At 44.1% G+C, this 27,983-nt stretch overlaps 2 protein-coding genes across 4 annotated transcripts in view; one reads left to right on the forward strand and one right to left on the reverse strand.

The window, feature by feature from the left end:
* Positions 1–989: 989 nt before the first annotated feature.
* hdac12 (histone deacetylase 12) lies at positions 990–3,100 on the forward strand. The gene is given in 7 exon segments (XM_055879253.1): positions 990–1,013; positions 1,816–1,969; positions 2,438–2,470; positions 2,512–2,631; positions 2,925–2,955; positions 2,957–3,057; positions 3,060–3,100. Coding segments are annotated over 7 exon segments (504 nt in total).
* A 2,268-nt stretch (positions 3,101–5,368) lies between these two features.
* Positions 5,369–27,983, reverse strand: part of trmt9b (tRNA methyltransferase 9B) — a 28,858-nt gene continuing 6,243 nt past the window's right edge. For all 3 annotated transcript variants that reach the window (XM_055879317.1, XM_055879318.1, XM_055879316.1), the window contains 4 exons: positions 18,607–18,809; positions 17,748–17,921; positions 7,247–7,477; positions 5,369–7,068 (listed from right to left, as the gene is read on the reverse strand). In XM_055879317.1, the coding sequence (XP_055735292.1) occupies positions 6,365–7,068; positions 7,247–7,477; positions 17,748–17,921; positions 18,607–18,769 (1,272 nt within the window). In that variant the 5' untranslated portion in view covers positions 18,770–18,809 and the 3' untranslated portion in view covers positions 5,369–6,364. The remainder of the gene's footprint in view (positions 7,069–7,246; positions 7,478–17,747; positions 17,922–18,606; positions 18,810–27,983) is intronic.

Raw genomic sequence — 27,983 nt, forward strand, 5'->3', positions numbered from 1 at the left:
TATATGGGTTTGTGTTGAGTACATGTGTCTAGTGTTGTCTATGTATGTTTAGTTGTCTAGGAGAGTCTATGGTTACCTGAATGAGTTCCCAATTAGAGACAGCTGATTTCGGTTGTCTCTGATTGGGAGCCTTATTTAGGGTAGCCATAGGCTTTCATTGGTTGTGAGTAGTTGTCTATGTGATACGTTTGTAGCCAGTGTGTGCACATCGTTTATTAGCTTCACGATCGTTTGTTGTTTTGTTAGTTTGTATTAAGTGTTTCGTGTTTATTTTTCGTCGTCTTTAAAATAAAAGAAGATGGCTTATTTTCCAAATGCTGCGTTTTGGTCCGTCAATCCGCCACACGATCGTGACAACTTGACTGACTTCATCAGGAAAGAGATTGATGAGGGGAATCTGTGTGGAATGGTACTGCTTGACCTACAGAAGGCCTTTGATACAGTTAACCACTGTCTCCTAATCTCCAAACTGGAGGCACTGGGGTTAAGCAGTACCCCTCTAGGCTGGGTAAAGTCCTATTTATCAGGAAGGGAGCAAGTAGAGGTTAATGGTTCACTTTCTCAGGCAAAACCAATGAGTTGTGGCGTTCCTTGGGCCTCTGTTGTTTTTATTGTATATTAATGATATGAAAGATGCTTGTTCTTGCCGTCTTTTTCTTTATGCGGATGACTCTACACTTCTGGTGTTTCACAAAAGTAAAACTATGTTGGGGAGCATACTTAGCACAGAGCTTAGTAACATTAGTAAATAGCTTGGAGATAATAAGCTATCTCTGCACTTAGGGAAAACTGAAGCAATTATTTTTGGATCCAGACCTAAATTGTGTAGGTTGTCTGAAATCAGAGTGGAGTTAGGAGGTGAGGTGCTGACTACTAAAACCTCTGTTAGCTCCCTGGGATGGATGGGGTTAGGGGGTGAGGTGCTGACTACTAAAACCTCTGTTAGCTACTTGGGATGTATCCTTGATGGAAGCTTGGGATGGGTGAGCATGGCCAATAAGGTGCTAGGGAAGGTTAATGGCAGGATTAAGTTTTTGGCTAGAAAGTCCAAGCTGCTTCATAAGGACTCCATGAAAGTGCTAGCTACTGCCCTCATTAAATGCCATTTTGACTATGCTAGTACTTCCTGGTTTGGTGGCTTATCTAAACTTATGATGGGGAAGCTCCAGATAGCCCAGAATAAGTTGATCAGGGTAGTATTGAAGGTGAGTCCACGTACTCACATAGGCAGGAGCTGCTTTCAGGAACTAAACTGGTTGCCTGTTGAGGCTAGGGTGTCCCAGATTAGACTAGGTTTGGTTTACAGGAATACTTATGGTTCTGCACCCAGATATTTAAGTGATTACTTTCCTCGTGTTAGGGATGCACACAATCACAGCACCAGATCAGGTGTTGCTGATGTGTGCTTATACAGGTTCAGGAGTAATGCTGGGAAAGGTACTTTCTTGTACTTTCTTGTATACTGGAGCCTCAGAATGGAATGAGTTGCCTCTGTCTATAAAAACAAAGTCCTCTCTGGACAGCTTTAAAAATAAAGTAAAAATATGTTTGTCCTCTGTGCCCATATGAATAACCCCTATGATGTAACTGGAATTATGAGATAGATGTTCTTTTTTTATGTTTTTGTTTTATTATTTCACTGCCATACTGTGTTCGATCTTGTATAGCCATCTTGTCTCAAGAGGACCACAATGGAAATAAGTCCCAGACTTTGTGTGTTATCCTCGATGATTTTATTAATGTACATGTATGGCTTTTAAGTTTTATGTGTGCTTGTTTTTAAAAATGTTCGAATTAATAAACTAAACTAAATAGACTAGCCATGATACAAGAGGCCTTCCAATAGTTCATCACAGCAAGTATTTGTGTGAGCTGCCACCCAACCACAGATTGCCCATGGGGAAATTTCCCAGAGTACTAGACTTCCTCATCAAGGACCAAGGCATCAAAGGCCAACAGGTAAGACATTGTTTGTCCCAATAATCTAATGTTTTTCCTGAAGTGTACATTTAAGCACTACTTCCCTCAAATCTAAAAGCATTGTCTTGGTGGAGGCATGGGCTAGAGGGGCTATGTCCCAATTATCTCTCCTTCCTCCCCAAGAGTGCACTTGTTCACTTCCCTTCACGGAAAGGAAATTACTATTATATGTATGGGTTAGTGATGCATGGGTTAGCTCCCACTAACCCATGCATCAACAATCCAATGCTTTTAGATTGGTGGGAAGTAGTGAATGAGTGCACACTTCAGGAGAAAGGAGATATTTTTGGGACAGATCCAGGGACTTTCGACCATATTTCCTATACCAATCACTTCCTTTCAAATCAGTGAAGGGAAGTGAACAAGTGTAGATAATTGGGCCAGTCAGTGATATGTGGGATGATAGTTGATGTTTGCTCAGCTATGACAGTCCATATTTTGTAGATTTTTCTCCAAGTATGGGCCCCTGCCTCCCACAATCTTTTAAGCTGTGTGCACAGTATGGGCCCCTGCCTCCCACAATCTTTTAAGCTGTGTGCACAGAATGATACCTGAACAACTTCATAAATGGCCAGATCGATGAGAAAGAGCAGAGGAGGGCGGGCGTTGCGTGGAGTGAGGGCATAGTGCGACGCTGCAGATATGAAACAGGTATGCTCAAGCAGGTTAGATGAACATTCATCAATTGGACTGTCTGAAAAACAATAGGAGGCTACTGAGAGGAGGACGGCTCATAATAATGGCTGGAACAGCGCAAATGGAATGGTTTGATACCATTCCTTTGATTCTGCTCCAGCCATGACCACAAGCCCATGCTCCCCAATTAATGTACCACCAACCTCCTGTGATATCACCATTTATCACAAGGGGACTTTAAAATCTGTTACCCTTACAGTTGACACAAAGCCTAAAAGACATCAATAAATATGTATCCCCCCTCCCAGGTGGCACTGTGCTAGCAGCAGAAATTGCTTTACAGAGGGCTTGCATGCAGAATGGCCAGGGGGACCCACCATGCTTTCACCAGCTTCGGATCAGGCTTCTGTCTCCTCAACAACCTGGCAGTAGCTGCCAAGCATCCAGGAGAAAGATTCTCATTGTCGATCTAGATGTGCATTAGGTACAGTAAATTTGTCGATTTAAAGGTATCAAGACTTTTTGATTGTTAACCCTTAGAAACCTTTGATTGTTAACCCTTAGAAACCTGAAGTTTTCCTTGCATTGCAAATTAAGCAGTGATTAGGACTGCCCATGGAAACCCCAAATAACATTTTGATTTACAACAAAATCTATGCAAATGTATGGTTTACATCACTTAATGCCCGATGTCGCATATAAGTCACAAATATTTACAGTGACTGTACTTAACCCAAAATGTATATTTTTATTTGAAAATGTACTCAGGAGTCTCAGGATATCTTATGAGTGTTTTTCATCCATTACAGTTCAGAAACTCATCTTTTTGACAACATACCAGACCATTCGGGGGAGTAGAATATCCATGTTTACCATTGGTGATGTCCACCATTTTCAGTGCCAATCTCCGATATTGTAGTTACAAAGATCCGCCACCAGGTGGTGTTAAAAGTGTTTAATAGGATCTCTTCTTGAAGATAGTGGTTTCCTTTTATGTATTGAACACATGACACTTTCCAGTAGTGGTGCAATGGATAACAAACCGGTTCGGATCAAGGTTTTGAGTCATGGATCGGATCATTTTTCGGATCATATAAAAAAAGGGAGACAAATATAACTTTGCTTTCCATTTATTACTTAGCTTATAACTTCAAATTATTCTTCAAAAAGATGAGGATGTCTACATTGTCTGGGGAGAGGGTAGACCTCTTTGCAGTCACTATGTCCCCTGCCGTGGAGAACACCCTCTCGCTAGGATCTGAAGTGCCAGGCACAGCCAGGTAACATCTTGCCATCATGGCAATGTGAGGGTATTTACACTCATTGCTTTTCCACCATGCCAGTGGATCACCATCCACTGGAATGTCGCTTGCTGCCTTGTAGGATGCCACCTCCTCTTTGATGGTGTTGGCAAACACTTGCCTGTGTCCTTGCTCGCAAAGGTCTCCCTGAAAAGCTCCTTCATGGCCAAATTATTTTGTGGAGGAGATGCTTCTGAGTCTGCTCCTGTCGGCTGTGGCTTGACCCTGCAGAAAAAAATGACTTGATCTATTAAACGAACTAATAATTGTGTCAATAACATTTAATAAAAGCCATTATTATTCCAAATAAAAAAATGGATGATTGTAATAGCAATAGTATAGACTAAGATTAGACTGCAGTATATTTATTTAAGTAATTCCCTCTTATTCTTTTTTTTATTTTTACCTTTTCAGTGGCCACAATCTCAGTGGTGAGATCACTGTATGTCCTCCGATGTAGTGCAGGGTCTAGGTGAGACAGGGACTTTTAACAGACAGGGACTTGAACCTTGGATCCAGTGCAGTAGATCTATGAAGGTAGTCCTGTACGTTAGGGGGGTATCTGGGGTTCAGGTCCTCTCGAATGGCAGCCTTGACATCTCTAGTGATGGTGCGGTCTTCCTCACCTGGGGCCATGGATTGTAGAATCCTTGTTTTCAGAGGTAGGATCATGGACACAGACGGTGCTGTTTCAGTGCTCAATAGGGTTGTAACCGTTTTGAGGGGTTTAAGCACCTGGAGGACCTCCTCTGCCACTTTCACGTCATCATCAGACAAGGTGACGATGGGCTTTATTTATTTTTTCAGGGTCTTGTCTGTCAGTACAGCTGTCTGCTGCTCAAGATAGCTCTCCAACATGTCATAAGTGGAGTTCCATCTTGTTGTGACATGGTGTGTGAGCTTGTGGGTCGGTAGCTGTAACATTTCTTGCTTGGTCTTAAGCACATGAGCAGCTGTTGTGCTTCGGTGGAAAAAGGCAACCACCTTCCTTATCCTCCCAAGGAGGCGGTCCATCTGGTTCACTGAGATTCCCCTTTGGGATGCTAAATTGATCACATGTGCAAAGCAAGCTATCTGTGGCCCCAGTCCAGCTTATATCACTGCATTTACTTTGTTCTTGGCATTATGTGTGGTGATTGGGATATTGTTAATTGGGCCTCTAGCTTCCACTCTGCTACTGCTCCTAGCAGTACCTGCGCCAGATGTGTGCCTGTGTGACTGTAGCACCGGACGTGTCTGTAGCGCCGGACTTCGCATCTCCCACTCCTTTGTGGTGTAGTGAGTGGTCACAGTCATGTAGCTTATTATGAAGTGTAGTCCATTAAATTTGTCTGACATAGTAAATGTTGTTCTGTACCCACATCCCTGTCCTCGGTGTATCAGGAAATTGAGAACATTGGTAGAATAAACATGAGATTATGATTAGGACGAGTAAAATCAATCACAAGAAGGAGATTCATACTAATTATTTATTCATGGGCTAAACAAAAACACACACAGACAAATTCGATTTAAAAATTGTCCTTTTTAAAAATCAACCATAAAACATTTGACAAAAATAATGTATGGTAGGTGAGATAATCTGTACACCAGTATCATAGTAGTGGGTCTGGCTTATGCAACTGCCACGGTTCAATGACTACAGAAATGTTCGGGAGCTATTCATCTGCGAACCACTGACATTCAGCAAGCAGCAACATTTCACAGTATCATCTAGGACATATGTCTGTTCATTCCCCCCCCCCCAAAATTCTATTGGTTTAGTTCAGCTGGACAACATGTTAACACCAAATCACACAGACAGCATTGACACTATAGCACTTGACTTAATTAAGCATTCTTAATAACAACACACGGCTCCTTAGAACGTGACCCATTATACACAGGGTGGTCCATAGAAAGGGACACCAAACACATCACAGAACGTCGCTGCAAGATTGGTTCCTCTTGTATTTTGCGGAACATATGAAGACAAATACAGGCAGACTTTGCATTTGAGAAACCCATTCCACCACTATATAACATAATGGTCAATGGTTAGTCTAAGAGGTAAACGGAATGGGGGGGGGGGGGTATCCTATAAGTTCCTCTATGGCTAAAAACAGAAGAACAAAAATCTAGAGGGGGAAAACATAAATGACTTGATTCCTTGGCAGACATTTTTCATAGTTATTGATGGTCCATTGATAGCAGCATTGGAACGGGGGATAGAAGTCTTGGGAATAGGGTGCCATTTGGGACGCAGGCCAGATATACCCTGGCCCTGGGTCTCTGGACACTGCTTATTAGGTGCTTTCCATTTGCGAAACACTAACTCTTAAAACAACACCTCAAGAATATAAACAGAACCTTCAACATCTCTTAAAAAATAGTGTATTTTTTTCCTTTGAGGCGCAAGATGAATAAATCATGATAAAAAATATAAAATCAAACTTGTTAAAACCAAGTCATATGTTCCAAACCTGGACCTTCTCGGCCACCACGCACCAGTTGGCGTGGTCGAAGTAGGAGTAAAGGACGTGGAGCTCTTCGACGTGGCTCTCGATCAGCTCCGCCAGCTCGCCCTCCCGGAACACGTGGTAATAGCGCAGACACGAGGCGGCCGCCGGCTCCCCTTCGCTGTCCTGTTTGAGGTCTCCTGGTGGGCCTGTGTCCTTCTCCACTGGCCGCCCTGGTCCCTCTGTGTGCTCCCTCTGGTAGGAGGAGACCAGGTCAGGCAGGGCCACAGAGCCACACTCCTGAACCAAGGCAGTAGAGACACTGGTCTTCTCTGTGGAGTTGGAGTGGTTGTCGTCGCCATGATCTCTCTGGCTCCTGGCTAAGTCTGTGACCGAGTCAAAGACATCTTCCTCCGAGTTGTTCCTGGAGAAGCCAGAAAAGAGGCTGGACAGCTGCTTGATGAGGCCCGCTCCCCTGCCTCTGCGGCCGACCTTTCCCCCCTCCGCCTCCCCAAGCCGGGAGGAGACGGTGCTGATGAGTTCCCTGGAGGTGGATCTGGAGATGGTCAAGCTACCAAAGTCAAAGACCGAGTCCAGGGAGCGTGAGAAGAACCACAGCCTGTGGCTCTGATGGGGACTGCAGGTCATTTCCTCTTTGTCCAGCATGGACGATGTGCTTTTCACCTTCCTGTTCTTGTCGCTGTAGAGGCATTCTTGGATAGGTAAGAAAATAAATCGTACTTGGTTAGTCCAAACACACGCACACACATTCACCTCAAAAATATTTTAGGGGTTGAGAGCGTTGCTCAAGAGCACAACAGCAGGAGATTGCACCTGAGATCAACAACAAAAAATAGCAACCTTCCGGAACCTCCCTATCCAGCTACCTACCGCTCATGCTCTGTACAGCACCCCTCCTCCGGGGTGTGGAACTCTTCCTGCCCAGGGTGGGGGACGGGGGGTTGGGGTTCCAGGGTACAAAGATGTCCTGCTTCTGAAACTTCCGCCGTGTCTGCTCCATGGCCCACACGTATATCATGATGCGCCCGCCCACGCGTAGGGTCCTTGCCATTTCCTTTATTGCTCGAATACGACGCTCTTTGGTGGACAGATGATGGATGACTAGAAGGAGAAAAAACATTTGAGGGTCGGAAAGTTGAGCAGTTCAGCAGTGCAACTAGGAAAGTGGTGGGCATTGGAGCTTCTTGTACAGTATTGTCACATTTTCAACAGATCTTTCTGAATGGAAGGTTCAGAATTGGAGTGGAGGGGGGGGATTGAGATAGCGAAAAGGGTTCAATAATAGCATAGGGGCATCAAAATATTGATTTATTTCAAAAGTTGGTCAATTTTAAATTCAAATGACTTCCTGAATTGACTTCTTTCAATTTGAATTGACCACAATACTGATGGGCTGCTTTTGAACCCACGTCAACAACGCTATGCTCTGAAGGCAGCGGCCTACCCGAGGCCACTGAGGGGCCAGTGTTTATGATTATTAATACTGTCCTAGGACAAATGATCACCCGAATCCTGCCTACTCACGCGTTGGTAATTAGACACCGCTTTAACCTTGCAATAAAACCATTCGTTATTTCCCAAACATACCCTTGTTATCTTGGTAACCCGGCTGCCGAGGCAACAAGGGCGCTGTGCCAGGAAGTGTATCTCATGTCAACTATGAAACTCGGCCTTGTTTTCAACATGTCACAACCACTCTGATTTGAAGTGAAGCACTGAACATGAACAGCTACATGATACCCAAGCAGAGACAGTTGGGAGTATGTTCAATGGGAAATTTGGGATTCAAAAACAACAAAACAGAACCAGCCACTTTTTGGGGGGTAAACAGCTTTGGGATGGGGCTGGAGAAATGGAACCACTCAAATTCATAGACAGAGCTATGGTTGCAAAGACTGACCATCCATGAGATCAAAATGATTTTTAACCATGTTTTGAAGCTGATACAGTATTTGTTTACAACTTACGATTGCAACATTTACAAACAATGGAGTAAAACCAGCTTATATTTTGGGTGACGAGGTAAGACAGTTCAACTAAGCTCATGAGCCATGCATACGTTATATTTAAGCAGTAAGGCCCGTGGGGGTGTGGTATATAGCCAATATACCACGGCTAAGGGCTGTTCTTGGGCACAACGCAACGCCGTGTTATAGCCGTGATGTATTGGCCATATATCACAAACCCCTGAGGTGCCTTATTGCTATTATAAACTGGTTACCAATGTAACTAGAGCACTTCAAATAAATGTTTTGTCGTACCCGTGGTATACAGTCTGATATACCACGGCTGTCAGCCAATCAGCATTCAGGGCTCAAACCACCCAGTTTATAATCAATGGCTATATATCATGAATTTCGAAGTCCAAAAATCTATGTGCCAATCCCACATTGCCCCTTTAAATCGAGGAGAGATGGATAAATGAATGTGATGCATGTGAGCCTCATGCCAAAGACAATTTTCAAATGTAAATTGAATATACAAAGCTTTTTTTTTATTGAATTGAATGAAGTGCCCAGTTAGCCTAACACTGGGTCCCAATTCACTCCCTACCACAGTGCTTGATTTGGGCCGGAGCTTTCCAGAGCACCGTACTGGCACTTCTAATTTTTGGGGAATTGCATTTTGGCTCCTCTATAAAACAAAAGTAGCATATCGCAGGCCCAGATTCACACACGGAGGCAAAAAAGGTTGATCAACGCACGAAGGCGGGATCTGCATTGAATAGCAATGGAGAGTGGGCATTCAGTTCCTGATTACCGTTTTGTTCACGTTTATTTGCCGCTAGTCTGTCAATCTGCGTGACAGTAGGCTGTTAAAGATTGCGTTGGTATGGAAAAGGACACATAACTTCCAACATCTGATTCAGTATAAACACGCCCAGGCCCTGGTGAGGAGAACTAAGAGGTCATGTTGGCGTTGGTTCTGTGACACCATTGGGAGGGCGACACCTGTGGGAGAGGTTTGGGGGATGATTAAGACGATGAGTGGGGTCAGAAGGGAGTGGGATAATCCAGTATTGATGAGTGGGGTCAGAAGGGAGTGGGATAATCCAGTATTGATGAGTGGGGTCAGAAGGGAGTGGGATAATCCAGTATTGATGAGTGGGAAAGATGTGCCAGTAACAGATGAACGCCAAATTAACCTGGTTCATTTGTCAGATGGAGGGGCAGAGAGAAGCATCCAGGAGTGCTAGATAGGAGGGAGGATGTAAGTGATGCGTTGAATGCACAAAAGGGAAATAGGTAAGACTGGGTTACCTTCACCTGGGAAATTTGAGGTATGCCATGTTACGTTGGCCCATCTTGTGTTGAGGCACTGGATAAGGTATTGGTGTTGTACAAGAGTGTGGGAGGAAGGGAAACTACAGTAGTGGTACTAATCCGGAAGCCAGGGAAGGACCCAACTAAGCCAACAAGCTATTGGCCAATAGCTTTAACATCGCATGTATTTAAGAAGATAGAATTTATGATGGAGAGGCTAACTTACTTCCTGGAGTGCAAGGGGCTAGTATCGCCACATCAGAGTGGGTTCAGGAAAGGTAGGGGAACTATGGACCCAGTGCTCTGCTAAGAAGCAGAGGTCAGGAAGGCTCAAGTGAACAGGGAATCTGTTGTATCTGTCTTTTTTGATGTGGTCGAAGGTGTATGATATGATGTGGAAGGAGGGGTTGCTTATCGAGCTCGATATTCCGGGGTTAGGAGGAAGAACGTACACCTGGATAAAGGATTTCCTGTTTGGAAGGTCAATCCAGGTCAGGTTGGGGAAGCCTCTCAGGCAGCTACATGGTGGATAATGGTAAACCACAGGGGAGCGTGATTAGTCCTCTGTTGTTCTCAATCATTATAAATAATAATCTCAGGTACAGCCAGATATTGGGAGGTCATTATTTGCAGACGGGGCCTTATGGATGAGGGAAAAAAAATGTGCCATACATAGTCAAGAAGGTACAGGAAGCAATTGATGAGGTAGAGCGGTGGGCATTAATGAGTTCTTAGGGCTAGGCCCCCCCCCCCCCCCCCCCCTTCTTAGGGCTAGGCCCCCATTTCTGCCTGAATGATGAGCCCAAAGTAAACTGCCTGTAGCTCAGGCCCTGAAAGCCAGGATATGCATAGAATTGGTACTATTGGAAAGAAAACACTTTAAAGTTTGTAGAAATGTTAAAATAATGTAGGAGAATATAACACAATAGATATGGTAGGAGAAAATCCAAAGAAAAACCAACTGGAATTTTCTTTTTTTGAGAGACCATCCTCTTAGAAATGCAAGAGAGGGCCTCCCGGGTGGCGCAGTGGTCTAGGGCACTGCATCGCACCAGAGTCTCTGGGTTCGCGCCCAGGCTCTGTCGCAGCCGGCCGCGACCGGGAGGTCCGTGGGGCGACGCACAATTGGCATAGCGTCGTCCGGGTTAGAGAGGGTTTGGCCGGTAGGGATATCCTCGTCTCATCGCGCTCCAGCGACTCCTGTGGCGGGCCGGGCGCAGTGCGCGCTAACCAAGGGGGCCAGGTACACGGTGTTTCCTCCGACACATTGGTGCGGCTGGCTTCCGGGTTGGAGGCGCGCTGTGTTAAGAAGCAGTGCGGCTTGGTTGGGTTGTGCTTCGGAGGACGCATGGCTTTCGACCTTCGTCTCTCCCAAGCCCGTACGGGAGTTGTAGCGATGAGACAAGATAGTAATTACTAGCGATTGGATACCACGAAAATTGGGGAGAAAATGGGATAAAAAATAAATAAAAATAAATTTAAAAAAAGAAATGCAAGAGAAAGGTAATATTGTAAAATAGCTCCCTGGATGCAATTCCTATGGCTTCCACAGGGTGTCACTATGTTCAAGGTTTCAGGCTTGTAACTTCAAAAACAAATAAGAAATAACAGTTTTAGTATGAGGACACAGACTTGGAAATTCGTGTTTTTGCACGAAACTCATTTTGACTTGTTGAAACAAAGTTTAGGGGTAGATTTTCAGATGTCTTTCTCTACAAGTTGAACGAGTGGATTACTCAAAATGATGGCGCCAACTAAACTGACTTTTTGAAAAAAAAAATATATATTTTATCTAACAAAACGACACTACATGTTATAGCTGGGACCCTTTGGATGACAAATCAGATTTTTAAAAAGTGAATATTTAATCTTTATATGTGAATGTATGAAACCTGTGCCGGTGGAAAAATATTTTGATATGGGGCGCCGTCCTCAAACAATCACATGGCATGTTTTCACTGTAATAGCTACTGTAAATCGGACATTGCAGTTAGATTAACAAGAATTTAAGCTTTCAGCTGATATAAGACACTTACATGTAACTAAATGTTTAAAATCCACAATATTTATTAGAATTTATTTTAATTACGCACCCTCCAGTTTCACTGGAAGTTGTCCCGCTAGCGGGACACCGATCCTTAAAATGTGGGGATTCAGGTCCTCTGTAGATAAAACTCAGACCGTGTTCTTTACCATCGCTCTTTGACATCCGGTTTGGGGCGAGCGGTCGCATTTGCATTCGCTCTGCAGGTAGTATAACTTTTCATTACATTTCATTATAGTACAACGATTTAATTTGTCCAACCTTAGCAATTTCTTCTTAACTAGCTACATAGCCGTCTGTGTATCAAAGATAACTGCGTAATTATCGTATTTCGTCGTCTCGTTGTCCACTGCTATCTGCCCAGCAGCTAGCAAACGTCCACCGTCTACCGAATAGTAGTATAACTTTTCATTACATTTCATTATAGTACAACGGTCTGATTTTCATTTTCATTACAGTACAACGGTTTGATTTGTTTGATCTTAGCTAGCTACATAGCCGTCTTTTATCAAACACAATTGCGTCGTTACTGAGGTTCGCTAGCGAGCTATTTTCGTTCGAAATTAACGCAACGTAGCCAACACTGCTAGCTAGCCAGCTTGCCACCGAAGAGCATTGTAGAAACGATTACAATACAACGGAACGACTTGTTTTGTGTAGTGTTAGCTAGCTACATAGTTTTCTTTGCTAGCTTTGTATCTAAGATAATTGTGTAACTTTGAGTAATTATCGGTTAGCTAGCCAGCTAGTTTCGCCTGCCGCGCTGCCGTCCTCCTACCTAGCCAACACTGCTAGCTAACACTGCTAGCTAGCCAACTTCTACCGAATAGCAGCACTGTAGAAACTTACATTACAACGGAACGACTTGATTAGCGTAGTGTTAGCTAGTTGTCTTTGCTGTCCTTGTATCCATGATAATTGTGTAGTTTAGAGAAATTTAGTGAAATTGTCGAGGTCATCTAGCCAGCTTCACTTTCAACAACGCAGCTACTGCTAGCCAGGCTACTTCACCAGCCAGCAGTACTATATCATTTTAGTCAATAAGATTTTTAATTTTATTGATTTTTTGCTACGTAAGCTTAACTTTCTGAACATTCGAGACGTGTAGCCCACTTGTCATTCTAATCTCCTTTGCTTTAGCGTAGCCTCTTCTGTAGCCTGTCAAATATGTGTCTGTCTATCCCTGTTCTCTCCTCTCTGCACAGACCATACAAACGCCTCACACCGCGTGGCCGCGCCCACCCTAACCTGGTGGTCCCAGCCCGCACGACCCACGTGGAGTTCCAGGTCTCCGGTAGCCTCTGGAACTGCCGATCCGCGGCCAACAAGGCAGAGCTCATCTCAGCCTATGCGTCCCTCCAGTCCCTCGACTTCTTGGCACTGACGGAAACATGGCTCACCACAGATAACACTGCTACTCCTACTGCTCTCTCTTCGTCTGCCCACGTGTTCTCGCACACCCCGAGAGCTTCTGGTCAGCGGGGTGGTGGCACCGGGATCCTCATCTCTCCCAAGTGGTCATTCTCTCTTTCTCCCCTTACCCATCTGTCTATCGCCTCCTTTGAATTCCATGCTGTCACAGTTACCAGCCCTTTCAAGCTTAACATCCTTATCATTTATCGCCCTCCAGGTTCCCTTGGAGAGTTCATCAATGAGCTTGATGCCTTGATAAGCTCCTTTCCTGAGGACGGCTCACCTCTCACAGTTCTGGGTGACTTTAACCTCCCCATGTCTACCTTTGACTCATTCCTCTCCGCCTCCTTCTTTCCACTCCTCTCCTCTTTTGACCTCACCCTCTCACCTTCCCCCCCTACTCACAAGGCAGGCAATACGCTTGACCTCATCTTTACTAGATGCTGTTCTTCCACTAACCTCATTGCAACTCCCCTCCAAGTCTCCGACCACTACCTTGTATCCTTTTCCCTCTCGCTCTCATCCAACACTTCCCACACTGCCCCTAATCGGATGGTATCGCGCCGTCCCAACCTTCGCTCTCTCTCCCCCGCTACTCTCTCCTCTTCCATCCTATCATCTCTTCCCTCTGCCCAAACCTTCTCCAACCTATCTCCTGATTCTGCCTCCTCAACCCTCCTCTCCTCCCTTTCTGCATCCTTTGACTCTCTATGTCCCCTATCCTCCAGGCCGGCTCGGTCCTCCCCTCCCGCTCCGTGGCTCGACGACTCATTGCGAGCTCACAGAACAGGGCTCCGGGCAGCCGAGCGGAAATGGAGGAAAACTCGCCTCCCTGCGGACCTGGCATCCTTTCACTCCCTCCTCTCTACATTTTCCTCTTCTGTCTCTGCTGCTAAAGCCACTTTCTACCACTCTAAATTCCAAGCATCTGCCTCTAACCCTAGGAAGCTCTTTGCCACCTTCTCCTCCCTCCTGAATCCTCCTCCCCCTCCCCCCCCCTCCTCCCTCTCTGCAGACGACTTCGTCAACCATTTTGAAAAGAAGGTCGACGACATCCGATCCTCGTTTGCTAAGTCAAACGACACCGCTGGTTCTGCTCACACTGCCCTACCCTGTGCTTTGACCTCTTTCTCTCCTCTCTCTCCAGATGAAATCTCGCGTCTTGTGACGGCCGGCCGCCCAACAACCTGCCCGCTTGACCCTATCCCCTCCTCTCTTCTCCAGACCATTTCCGGAGACCTTCTCCCTTACCTCACCTCGCTCATCAACTCATCCCTGACCGCTGGCTACGTCCCGTCCGTCTTCAAGAGAGCGAGAGTTGCACCCCTTCTGAAAAAACCTACACTCGATCCCTCCGATGTCAACAACTACAGACCAGTATCCCTTCTTTCTTTTCTCTCCAAAACTCTTGAACGTGCCGTCCTTGGCCAGCTCTCCTGCTATCTCTCTCAGAATGACCTTCTTGATCCAAATCAGTCAGGTTTCAAGACTAGTCACTCAACTGAGACTGCTCTTCTCTGTATCACGGAGGCGCTCCGCACTGCTAAAGCTAACTCTCTTTCCTCTGCTCTCATCCTTCTAGACCTATCGGCTGCCTTCGATACTGTGAACCATCAGATCCTCCTCTCCACCCTCTCCGAGTTGGGCATCTCCGGCGCGGCCCACGCTTGGATTGCGTCCTACCTGACAGGTCGCTCCTACCAGGTGGCGTGGCGAGAATCTGTCTCCTCACCACGCGCTCTCACCACTGGTGTCCCCCAGGGCTCTGTTCTAGGCCCTCTCCTATTCTCGCTATACACCAAGTCACTTGGCTCTGTCATAACCTCACATGGTCTCTCCTATCATTGCTATGCAGACGACACACAACTAATCTTCTCCTTTCCCCCTTCTGATGACCAGGTGGCGAATCGCATCTCTGCATGTCTGGCAGACATATCACTGTGGATGACGGATCACCACCTCAAGCTGAACCTCGGCAAGACGGAGCTGCTCTTCCTCCCGGGGAAGGACTGCCCGTTCCATGATCTCGCCATCACGGTTGACAACTCCATTGTGTCCTCCTCCCAGAGCGCTAAGAACCTTGGCGTGATCCTGGACAACACCCTGTCGTTCTCAACTAACATCAAGGCGGTGGCCCGTTCCTGTAGGTTCATGCTCTACAACATCCGCAGAGTACGACCCTGCCTCACACAGGAAGCGGCGCAGGTCCTAATCCAGGCACTTGTCATCTCCCGTCTGGATTACTGCAACTCGCTGTTGGCTGGGCTCCCTGCCTGTGCCATCAAACCCCTACAACTCATCCAGAACGCCGCAGCCCGTCTGGTGTTCAACCTTCCCAAGTTCTCTCACGTCACCCCGCTCCTCCGCTCTCTCCACTGGCTTCCAGTTGAAGCTCGCATCCGCTACAAGACCATGGTGCTTGCCTACGGAGCTGTGAGGGGAACGGCACCTCAGTACCTTCAGGCTCTGATCAGGCCCTACACCCAAACAAGGGCACTGCGTTCATCCACCTCTGGCCTGCTCGCCTCCCTACCACTGAGGAAGTACAGTTCCCGCTCAGCCCAGTCAAAACTGTTCGCTGCTCTGGCACCCCAATGGTGGAACAAACTCCCTCACGACGCCAGGACAGCGGAGTCAATCACCACCTTCCGGAGACACCTGAAACCCCACCTCTTCAAGGAATACCTAGGATAGGATAAAGCAATCCTTCTGCCCCCCCCCCCCCCCCCCCTTAAAAGATTTAGATGCACTATTGTAAAGTGGCTGTTCCACTGGATGTCATTAGGTGAATGCACCAATTTGTAAGTCGCTCTGGATAAGAGCGTCTGCTAAATGACTTAAATGTAAATGTAAGAGGAAGGTGGGAGATGAGGTACACTTGAGGTTATATGGGAGAAACTTGGAGAAGGTGGGGCCCTTCAGGTTCCTTGGGGTATACTTTGACACTAGACTGACCTAGGTAGAACACACAGAGAGTGGTGGGAAAGTGTAAGAAGGTACTAAATGTGATGCCCTGTCTGACGGGGAAGGAGTGGGGGGCGGGGCGTTCCTCATTGAGGACCATGTATGTTGCATTGATCCGATCTGTAATAGGCTATGGCAGAGAATTGTTCGACAGCCCGGACCTCTTTTGAAAGGCTAGATGTCATACAGAGGGCAAGGACTCAATATGTAGTGGGGCGTTTCAGACCTCCCTAGTGTCTGGACGACAGGTGGAGATGGGGGATAAGCCATTGCAGATTAGGAGACACCAGCTGGCAATTATTTTTTGGGTCAACCTACAGGGACACGGGGTGTCTCATCCTGAGAAAGGGATTTTACAGGCATGCTGGGAACATGAGCGAAGACAGAACAGAGCTTTGGGTGGGTGGGTGAAGGAGATGGGACTGTATAGAAGGGAGTTTCAGTCCAACAGTAGCTATTCCTGTAAATCCACCATTGCTACTCCCGCCTCCTGTAGTTGAGCTAGAAGTGTTGGAGAGACTACAGAAAGATAGGATGTTACTGTGTAATTTAACTTCACTACATTCCGAAGGAAAATTATGTACTTTTTACTCCATCCATTTTCCCAGACATCCAAAAGTACTCGTTACATGTTGAATGCTTAACAGGCCAGAAAAATGGTGAAATTCACACACTTGTCAAGAGAACACGTGGCCATCCTTACTGCCTCTGATCTGGCAGACTCACTAAACACAAATGCATCGTTTGTAAATGATGTCTAGTGTACCCCTGGATATGCATACTTTAAAAAAAACAAAATGGTGCCGTCTGCTTTGCTTAATATAAGCAATTTGAAATTATATATACTTTACTTTTGATACTTAAGTATATTTTAGCAATTACATTTACTTTTAATACTTAAGTATTTTTAAAACCAAAAACTTGTAGACTTTTTTACTCAAGTGGTATTTTACTGGGTGCCTTTCACTTTTACTTCAGTAATGGTTGCCACCACTGAGGGTGGCAACCATCCTCAGTGGTGGCACTCTTTTGTTCAAGCCCTGGTCTAACCACATTGTAGCATTAAAATCAGCTACTCAACAGATTCTTAATAAGCAGACTAGGGTGTTTCACGGCTGGATCAAAAGCCAAGCCCGCACACCCAGGAGCTCTCCAGATGGAGGGTTGACCACATGTGACTAACCGTGCAGTTGTACTTCGTGGGGGTTAAGTGCCTTGATCAAGGGCACAATGGTGGGAGATGGTTGGTCTACATGGGATCAGACACAGCAGCCTTCCAGTGTCAATAATGCTTACTTTTTCACGTAGGCTATAATAATAGTCATGAACAATGTGTACAAACCCTTAACAGTGAATAAACAGAGGTCTCTATAGCATAATGTCATTTGTGAATTTCGATGAACATAGTCTAATGGACCGACTTGGAAGAAGACAGCTCCTGCACTTCTTTCATCCCAAGACAAGCACTGCTTATACCTATGCAGACACTTCCGATATGCAAACATTGTAGGGTTAGGGCCCGAGGGGGCGTGAGGAGGACAGTGAAAAGAAGACAGTAATGGTAGCAGGAGTGTGAGTCAGAATGCAAGCCAGTTGGTCTGACCCCCGATTGAACCGGGGTCAGACACACTAACCGCTAGACAACACAGGCCAGTACCCTCCCATGTTGAGTGAAGCATAGGCCTACCTGCGATAGAGAGGACACCGTCAAAGCAGCTGTCCCTGTAGGGCAGCCTGAGGCTGTCACACAGCTGCACCTCGTGGCCCTGGCTCCAGGCAGAGTCCACCAGGGGGCGACACACGTCACAGCCCAGCTTGAACACACTGCTGTTGATGTGCAGGTACTTGCCATTGCCACAGCCTGTGATGGGGATGCAGGCAGACAATCAACAACAAACACCAGGTCCCAGTCCTGATTCTCCACCCTTCTCCCAAAGTGTGCACTTGCTCACTCACAATCATAGATTTCAAAGAATTGGATTGGTGTAAGCATTGGCTGGAGGGAGTTTCCACCACTGTTTAATCCATGACCGGGAGTGTGCATGTGCACCCTTTTGGAGAAGGGCAGAGAATCAGGATGCAGCCTAGATATAAACCCCAGGAGAAAGACATGCATGAGGCCAATATGAAATGGCACCCTATTTGCTTGCTTATATGGTGCACTCCTTTGGAAGTGCTACTTGTGTTTTGACATTGACATCAAGGCCATCTCAGAATCAGGATGACTGGTACTTTCGAGTGTGAAAACCAATTCCCTGGCGCGAAATGAAGAATAGCACACACCATCTTAGACAGTAGCTGAAAGCAAGAGTCAACCAAAGACTAATTTGCTTGTCAACAACGAAACATTGCATCATGAAATCAAACAATAGCAGGTAGAAAACCTTAGGCAGAGTATGTTATTGGCCTTTTTGTTCATTTCAATTAGACTCAGGCCACCAGAGATAGTCAGTGGTAGGACAGACAGAGGCCAGTACTAAGACAGAGACACATACCCACTTAATGCATGTCCATCAGCAGTAGAACAGACACAGTAGCATACATACCCACGTCAGCGATGATACTGCCAGGCTCATGCTCCAGTAGGAACTGACGCACCTTGGGCCAGGCCTTGTAGCGGCTGTCATTAAAATAAGGAGCAATCTTCTCGTAGACGCTGTGCACATGCTCCCTCTCCAGCCGAGTGGCAGCCTCCTCCATCACGGTCATCCAGGCTCACTCATAAAACCAGCCCACCTCAGCCGCACAGCTACAGGGCAGACAATAACAACAGGTTGGATTTCCAAAGGAGAGGTTGCATCCCAAATGATACCCCTATTTCCTAGTGTACTATATAGGAAATAAGATGAAATTTGGGACATAACCAGAGTGTTCTTATGGGATAAGTTCAGGACAGGTAGTCCCTTGTCCAGTGGTGTAAAGTACTTTAAAGTAATACTTCAGTTGTTTTTTGGGGGGGGTATCTGTACTTTACCTTACTATTTATATTTTTGACAACTTTTACTTCACTACATTCCTGAAGAAAATAAGTGTACTTTTTACTCCATACATTTTCCCTGACACCCAAAAGTACTCGTTACATTTTGAATGCTTAGCAGGATAGGAAAATGGTCCAATTCACACTCATCAAGAGAACATTCCTGGTCATCCCTACTGCCTCTGATCTGGTAGACTTACTTAACACAAATGCTTTGTTTGTAAATTATGCCAGAGTGTTGGAGACTGTCCCTGGCTATCCGTAAAAAAAAATTAAACTAGAAAATGGTGATGTCTGGTTTGCTTAATATAAGGAATTTTAAATGATTTATACTTTTACTTTTGATAATTAAGTATACTTTACCAATTACATTTACTTTAGATACTTAAGTATATATAAAATCAGATACTTAGACTTATACTCAAGTAGTATTTTACTAGGTGACTTTCACATGAGTAATCTTCTATTAAGGTATCTTTACTTATAGTCAAGTATGACAATTGGGTACTTTTTCCACCAATGCCTTTGTTCCATTTCCAGCCCCCCAAAAATCTGCCCTTTCGTGCGTACAAAACACAACCCTGGCCTTTTTGTTCAGGACAGGTAGTACCTTGTTCCATTTCAAAACATTTTCTGTCATTTTGTTCCTACAGAACACGACGCTGGCCTTTTAAAATGTCCCTACAAGGTTAATATAATGATTGGTGTGAGAATTACAATGCCAGTACGGATGTCAAACCCAGCAACATCATAGCAGATTTAACATGATTGCTAGAGGTCAAGCAAGGTTAAAGGACAGCCAAAATAGAGGACCCTTATGTCATTAGGGACAGATCCAAATTTACAGAATGATTACCTGGAAAGTCATGCGTTTTCAATTTCAGGCAAAGGGAGGGTATAGTATATATATATATTTTTTTTTATCTAGTCCAAGGGAGGGTCATGTAATTTGTAATTTATTACGTTTTTATATTTCAGAATTAGTTGCTTATTAGGATATTTAAACTATATAAAAAGATAATTCGTAAAAATCCAAATAACTTCACAGATCTTCATTGTAAAGGGTTTAAACACCGTTTCCCATGCTTGTTCAATGAACCATAAACAATTAATGAACATGCACCTGTGGAACGGTCGTTAAGACACAAACAGCTTACAGACAGTAGGCAATTAAGGTCACAGTTATGAAAACTTAGGACACTGAAAAGAGGCCTTTCTTCTGACTCTGAAAAACACCAAAAGAAAGATGCCCAGGGTCCCAGCTCATCTGCGTGAACGTGCCTTAGGCATGCTGCAAAGAGGCATGATGACTGCAGATGTGGCCAGGGCAATAAATTGCAATGTCCGTACTGTGAGACGCCTAAGACTAGAGGTCGACCGATTAATCGGCATGGCTGATTAATTAGGGCCGATTTCAAGTTTTCATAACAAAAATCGGTAATTGGCATTTTTGGACGCCAATTATGGCCGATTACATTGCACTCCACGAGGAGACTGCGTGGCAGAATGACCACGTGTTATGCGAGTGCAGCAAGGAGCCAAGGTAAGTTGCTAGCTAGCATTAAACTTATCTTATAAAAAACAATCAACCTTAACATAATCACTAGTTGACTACATATGGTTGATGATATTACTAGTTTAACTAGCTTGTTATGCGTTGCAAATAATCAATGCGGTGCCTGTTAATTTATCATCAAATCACAGCCTACTTCGTCAAACGGGTGATGATTTAACAAGCGCATTCGAAAAAAAAGCACTGTCGTTGCACCAATGTGTACCTAACCATAAACATCAATGCCTTTCTTAAAATAAATACACAAGTATATTTTTAAACCTGCATTTTTAGTTAAAAGTAATTCATGTTAGCAGGCAATATTAACTAGGGAAATTGTGTCACTTCTCTTGCGTTCTCTGAAAGCAGAGTCAGGGTATATGCAGCAGTTTGGGCCGCCTGGCTCGTTGCGAACTGTGTAAAGACCATTTCTTCCTAACAAAGACCGTAATTAATTAGCCAGAATTTTACATAAGTATGACATAACATTGAAGGTTGTGCAATGTAACAGCAATAATTAGACTTATGGATGCCACCCGTTCGATAAAATACGGAACGGTTCCGTATTTCCCTGAAAGAATAAACGTTTTGTTTTCGAAATGATAGTTTCCGGATTTGAACATATTAATGACCTAAGGCTCGTATTTCTGTGTGTTTATTATATTATAATTAAGTCTGATTTGATATTTGATAGAGCAGTCTGACTGAGCTGTGGTAGGCAGCAGCAGGCTCGTAAGCGTTCATTCAAACAGCCCTTTCCTGCGTTTGCCAGCAGCTCTTCGCAATGCTTGAAACACAGCGCTGTTTATGATTTCAAACCTATCAATTCCCGAGATTAGGCTGGCAATACTATAGTGCCTATAAGAACATCCAATAGTCAAAGGTATATGAAATACAAATGGTATAGAGAGAAACAGTCCTATAATAACTACAACCTAAAACTTCTTAACTGGGAATATTGAAGACTCATGATAAAAGGAACCGCTTTCATATGTTCTCATGTTCTGAGCAAGGAACTTAAACGTTAGCTTTTTTACAAGACACATATTGCACTTTTACTTTCTTCTCCAACACCGTGTTTTTGCATTATTTAAACCAAATTGAACATGTTTCATTATTTATTTGAGACTAAATTGTTTTTATTTATGTTTTATAGTAAGTTAAAATAAGTGTACATTCAGTATTGTTGTAATTATCATTATTACAATTATAAATAAACAAAAATAAATAATAAATGTAAAAAAATTGTTTGATTAATCTGACAATTTATTTTTGGGTCCTCCAATAAAATTGGTATCGGCGTTAAAAAAATCATAATCGGTCGACCTCTACCTAAGACAGACAGCTGATTGTCCTCGCAGTGGCAGACCACGTGTAACAAGGATCGGTACATCCGAACATCACACCTGCGGGACAGGTACAGGAAGGCAACAACAACTGCCCGAGTTACACCAGGAACGCACAATCCCTCCATCAGTGCTCAGACTGTCCGCAACAGGCTGAACTGAGGGCTTGTAGGCCTGTTGTAAGGCAGGTCCTCACCAGACATCACTGGCAACAACGTCGCCTATGGGCACAAACGCATCGTCCCTGGACCAGACAGAACTGGCAAAAAGTGCATATTCACTGACGAGTCGCGGTTTTGTCTCATCAGGGGTGGTCGGATTCACGTTTATCGTCGATGGAATTAGCGTTACACCGAGGCCTGTTACCCTGGAGCGGGATCGATTTGGAGGTGGAGGGTCTGTCATGGTCTGGGGCAGTGTGTCACAGCATCATCGGACTGAGCTTGATGTCATTGCAGGCAATCTCAACACTGTGCGTTACAGGGAAGACATCCTCCTCCCTCATGTGGTACCCTTCCCTTCCCGGATTTCAATCCCATTGAGCACATCTGGGACCTGTTGGATCAGAGGGTGAGGGCTAGGGCCATTCCCCCCAGAAATGTCCAGGAACTTGCAGGTGCCTTGGTGAAAGAGTGGGGTAACATCTCATAGCAAGAACTGGCAAATCTGGTGCAGTCCATGAGGAGGAGATGCACTGCAGTACTTAATGCAACTGGTGGCCACACCAGATAGTGACTTACTTTTGATTTCGACCCACCCTTTGTTCAGAGACACATTATTCAATTTCTGTTAGTCACATGTCTGTGGAACTTGTTCAGTTTATGTCTCAGTTGTTGAATCTTGTTATGATCATACAAATATTTACACATGTTAAGTTCGCTGAAAATAAACGCAGTGTACAGTGGGAGTTTTTCTTTTCGGAAGTTTACATACACCTTAGCCAAATACATTTAAACTCAGTTTTTCACAATTCCTGACATTTAATCCAAGCAAGAATTACCTGTTTTAGGTCAGGTATGTTCATCACTTTATTTTAAGAATGTGACATGTCAGAATAAGAGATAATTATTTATTTCAGCTTTAATTTCTTTCATCACATTCCCAGTGGGTCAGAAGTTTACATGCACTCAATTAGTATTTGGTAGCATTGCCTTTAAATTGTTTAACTTTTTGGGCAGCCTTCCACAAGCTTCCCACAATAAGTTGGGTGAATTTTGTCCCATTCCTCCTGACAGAAGCTGGTGTAACTAAGTCAGGTTTGTAGGCCTCCTTGCTCGCACATGCTTTAACAGTTCTGCCCACAAATTTTCTATAGGATTGAGGTCAGGGCTTTGTGATGGCCACTCCAATACCTTGACTTTGTTGTCTGTAAGCCATTTTGCCACAACTTTGGAAGTATGCTTGGGGTCATTGTCCATTTGGAAGAACCAATTGCAACCAAGGTTTAACTTCCTGACTGATGTCTTGAGATGTTTCTTCAATATATCCAGATAATTTTCCTTCCTCATGATGCCAAACAGTGTCTCCTGCAGCAAAGCAGCCCCACAACATGCTGCCACCCCCATGCTTCACGGTTGGGATGGTGTTCTTCGGCTTGCAAGCCTCCCCCTTTTTCCTCCAAACATAACAATGGTCATTATGGCCAAACAGTTCTATTTTTGTTTCATCAGACCAGAGGACATTTCTCCAAAAAGTACGATCTTTGTCCCCATGTGCAGTTGCAAACCGTAGTATGGCTTTTTTATGGTGGCTTTGGAGCAGTGGCTTCTTCCTTGCTGAACAGCCTTTCAGGTTATGTCGATATAGGACTCCTCCAGCATCTTCACAAGGTCCTTTGCTGTTGTTCTGGGATTGATTTGCACTTTTCGCACCATAGTACGTTCATCTCTAGGAGACAGAACACGTCTCCTTCCTGAGCTGTATGATGCCTGTGTGGTCCCATGGTGTTAATACTTGCGTACTATTGTTTGTACAGATGAACATGGTACATTCAGGCATTTGGAAATTGCTCCCAAGGATGAACCAGGCTTGTGGAGGTCTACAATTATATATACAATCAATTAGCCTATCAGAAGCTTCTAAAGCCATGACATCATTTTCTGGAATTTTCCAAGCTGTTTAAAGGCAGTCAACTTAGTGTATGTTAACATCTGACCCACTGGAATTGTGATACAGTGAAATAATCTGTCTGTAAACAATTGTTGGAAGAATTACTTGTGTCATGCACAAAGTAGATATCCTAACCGACTTGCCAAAACTATAGTTTGTTAACAAGAAATTTGTGGAGTGGTTGAAAAACGAGTTTTAATGACTCCAACCTCCGACTTTAAATGTATTTGATTAGCTATTTAGCAGTCGTGTTTAGCAGTCTTATAGTTTGGGGGGGGGGGCCGCTTGCCCTGCGGTAGCAGAGAGAACAGTCTATGGCTTGACAATTTTTGGAGCCTTCCTCTGACACCGCCTTGTATAGAGGTCCTGGATGGCAGGGAGCTCAGCCCCAATGATGTACTGGGCTGTACTCACCACCCCCTGTAGCACCTTGCAGTCAGGTGCCTTGCAGTTGCTGTACAAAGCGATGCTCTCAATGGTGCAGCTGTAGAACCTTTTGAGGATCCGAGGGCCAATGCCAAATATTTTCAGCCTCCTGAGGGGGAAGAGGCGCTGTCGTGCCCTTTTCATAACTATGTGGGTGTGTGTGGACCATATTAATTCCTTGACGGAGAGGTTGTTGGAGGTATGGATGTAAACTACTAAGGCCGCTGCAGGGAAACACCACTGCAGGATCACTCAATTTATGGTGTAGTTTAAAGGGATACTTAGGGTTTTCGGAAATTAAGCCCTTTATCTACATCCCCAGAATCAGATGAACTCATGGATGTCTCTGCATTCAGTATGAAGGAAGTTAGGGGTAGTTTTGCGAGCCAATGCTAACTAGCATTAGCGCAATGCTAGCTGTTTTCCAGTCATTGCGCTAACACTACTTAGCAATTGAGCTTACGCTAGTTAGCAACTTCCTTCAAACTGCACACAGACATAAAAATGGTATCCAAGAGTTCATCTGACTCTGGGGAAGTAGATAAAGGGCTTCATTGACAAAATCCTGAAGTATCCCTTTAAGGACAGCTATCGATATAGTGTCAATATCCAATGACAATGTCCATGAGAGGAACAGCTTGAGTCGTGTATCCACCTTAAAACCTCTGATACAGCATAAACATTCGGAGTGAAACCATAGTGTGGTTGTCTTGTTTCTGCAACCGATTGCATTGTGGCCACCGTCAGTAGGGCCAGGGTTGCTCAATTCTTCTAACTTTCCCAAAATTACCATGTTTTACAGAAATCCCAGTTGGAGGTTTCCCAGCTGATTCCAGGAATCTTCCAACTGGCATTTCAACCTTTTACATTTTGTGCAAGTTACCGGAATTTTGCAAACCTAAATATGGCACATCGTAAAACTCTTTTCTACAGGAAACAAAATTGATTCAGGTTTCACTCTATTTAATCTGCCTACTGAATACCACCCAGGTCAGTTGCTACATGTTTAAATGTGTCCTTCCATTCTCTGCCACTGTTCAGCCACATAAAACCCGACTCCATGGAACAGGGCACAAATTACACCCAGTGATGTCAAATTTAATCACAGAGAACATACCGTTTGAGTGAGCTTGCGTGAGTGTGTGACAGTGTGTGTGAGAATATGCGAGTGTGTCGTGACTGTACTGTGGTCTGCCTCAGTCTATTAAGATGCGAGGCAACGCCTACCTTTAGTACCGTCCTACTTCTGCTGTGCTGCTTACAGCTCCATGAAGAGACAGTTTGAATCTCACACAAAGAGACACACAGTGGCGGTTTGAATCTCAATAATTATCTCATGGTCTAATATGATCATGAGTCATTCTAATTATAGGCTTGTCAAACCACAACATCCATTTATTTCCCCCAAAGGCTGGTTGGACAGATAACATTTTCAACAAAATATAGTCATCTTTGAAGCAGATCATGATAACTTAACAGCAATGTCACTGACACAAGAAGTCCTCACATAAATACAAGCACACTGCCATTTTTGATATCTTGTGCAATGTGCATGCTCTGCCTTAATAATATAATAATATTTCCTTCAGATGGCCCAGCACCTTGGTGATGACATCAGCCAGGTCAGATGAAGTGAAAACACATGGCTCCTTTTGGAGCACATATTGCCATCAAGGAGAACTTGTCTATAGAGCCCCACAGTGGAGATGTCATAATACCCATAAAACCTAGCGGTCAAACAGGGAATTGGTTCCAATCATTTTTCCACCATTCATTTTTTCCATTGGGAATTTCAGAAACACTTAAAATAAGGACTGATTTGTGTAGGTGTATCTCTCTCTCTAGGACAAGGTGACTTTTATCAATATGTTCGCCTGTACTTAACCCCAAAAATGAAATGCTAATTAGTTGCTAAATGTGGCTATTATAAAGCACTACAAATGCCATGATGATTTGGACGAAACTGCCGAATCGAGGCAAAGGTAAGAATCTCCGAAGGAACTATCTAATGTTAGCAAAATTTTGTAATGAGTAAATTGGCTAAATTTCTTTAAATGGACAATTCTGTGAATTCTTGTGCAAGTTGTAAATTGACAATACCTGTTGGCAAAGGTGTCAACTAGAGACGATGTGCAAGAACTTGCAGGGATTTGTAGTCTTGCATGATGTCTACTTTGATGCTAATTAGCATTTTAAAATCTAATTAGAGTATTCAGATCCAAATATATTGATTTAAAGTTACCTTGTCCAAGAGAGATTTACGTAGTTATCAAAATGTCACGCCAGGGTAAGCCTACACAAAACTCAGCCCTTATTATAAGTGTTTCTAAATCCCCTTTGGGAAAAAATTGAATTATTTCCTTGTTTGACCTCTATATTTGATGGGTATTATGACTTTGAGTACTGTCAAGTACTGTGGTACTCTATTGACAGAGGGAGCATGTGAGCACTGGGCACGTGCTCACTCAGTATCTGATAGTCAGAGGATGGGGAACTTAGTTTGTAGTCAATATTCTGTGCTTGGCTGCATCTTGTTGAAACTCTCAGGAGAAGCAGCCAGTGTACATTGTGACAGAGAAATAGGTTGTACCCACTGGCAGAGACCGTAGCAAAACTAAAATGTCTTATTTTTGCTGGAGAAAGACCAAACCAACCAAGCAGGCTATATCCTAAAAGTTGACCATATCCTCTGTCAAATGTTATGTTATCGTAGCCCTCGGGCGTGGGTCGGGGAGACATTTTTTTGAAACATGGTTATTTTTTACATTTCATTTCACCAATTACATGAAGTCCAAATTAAAATCTATTTAAATTACAGGTTGTAATGCAACAAAATAGGAAAAACGCCAAGGAGGATGAATACTTTTGCAAGGCACTGTATTCCACCTCAGTTTCACTTCCATTCACTAAACAACTCAATCAATGGGTATTATGTAAGCAGTTGTGAGATGCAAGGCTCCCCTGCCTAGTGCTCAGCCTCAATGACAATAGAGACTAAAATCAGTTCACAGGTAACACAAAAAGATCAGCTCCAAAATGAATAACAAAGACTTCTGTGTTTGGGAGAAATTGTGCTCTTGATCTTGACTACCAGAGAGAAAAGAAACATTTAAACCGTGCTTTATGTTGCCCTCTCACACTTGCTGCAATTACATTATAGGCAACAGGATTTTTTTTATACATACATAACCAGTCAAAAGTTTGGACAGCACCTACTGCAATAACACATATGGAATCATGTAGTAACCAAAAAAAAAAGTGTTAAACAAATCAAAAATCTATTTGATATTCTTCAAAGTAGCCACCCTTTGGCTTAATGACAGCTTTGCTCCATCCATCTCTATGATTTGAACAGACACAGGCCACTGACCTTTAAAATCTCAGCAGTTGCTAAAGGCTTTCTGCTGTGCAATTGCGAGTCAGTTAGGCTAATGAAGATACTGCTAGGTAGTGTTACTTCCCCGGCAGAGTACCAGTGTAGAGATTAAAGAGGCACAGCCAGAGTGGGGCTTG

This window comes from Salvelinus fontinalis, chromosome 24, assembly GCF_029448725.1.
Source record: "Salvelinus fontinalis isolate EN_2023a chromosome 24, ASM2944872v1, whole genome shotgun sequence".
Lineage (NCBI taxonomy): Eukaryota > Metazoa > Chordata > Actinopteri > Salmoniformes > Salmonidae > Salvelinus > Salvelinus fontinalis.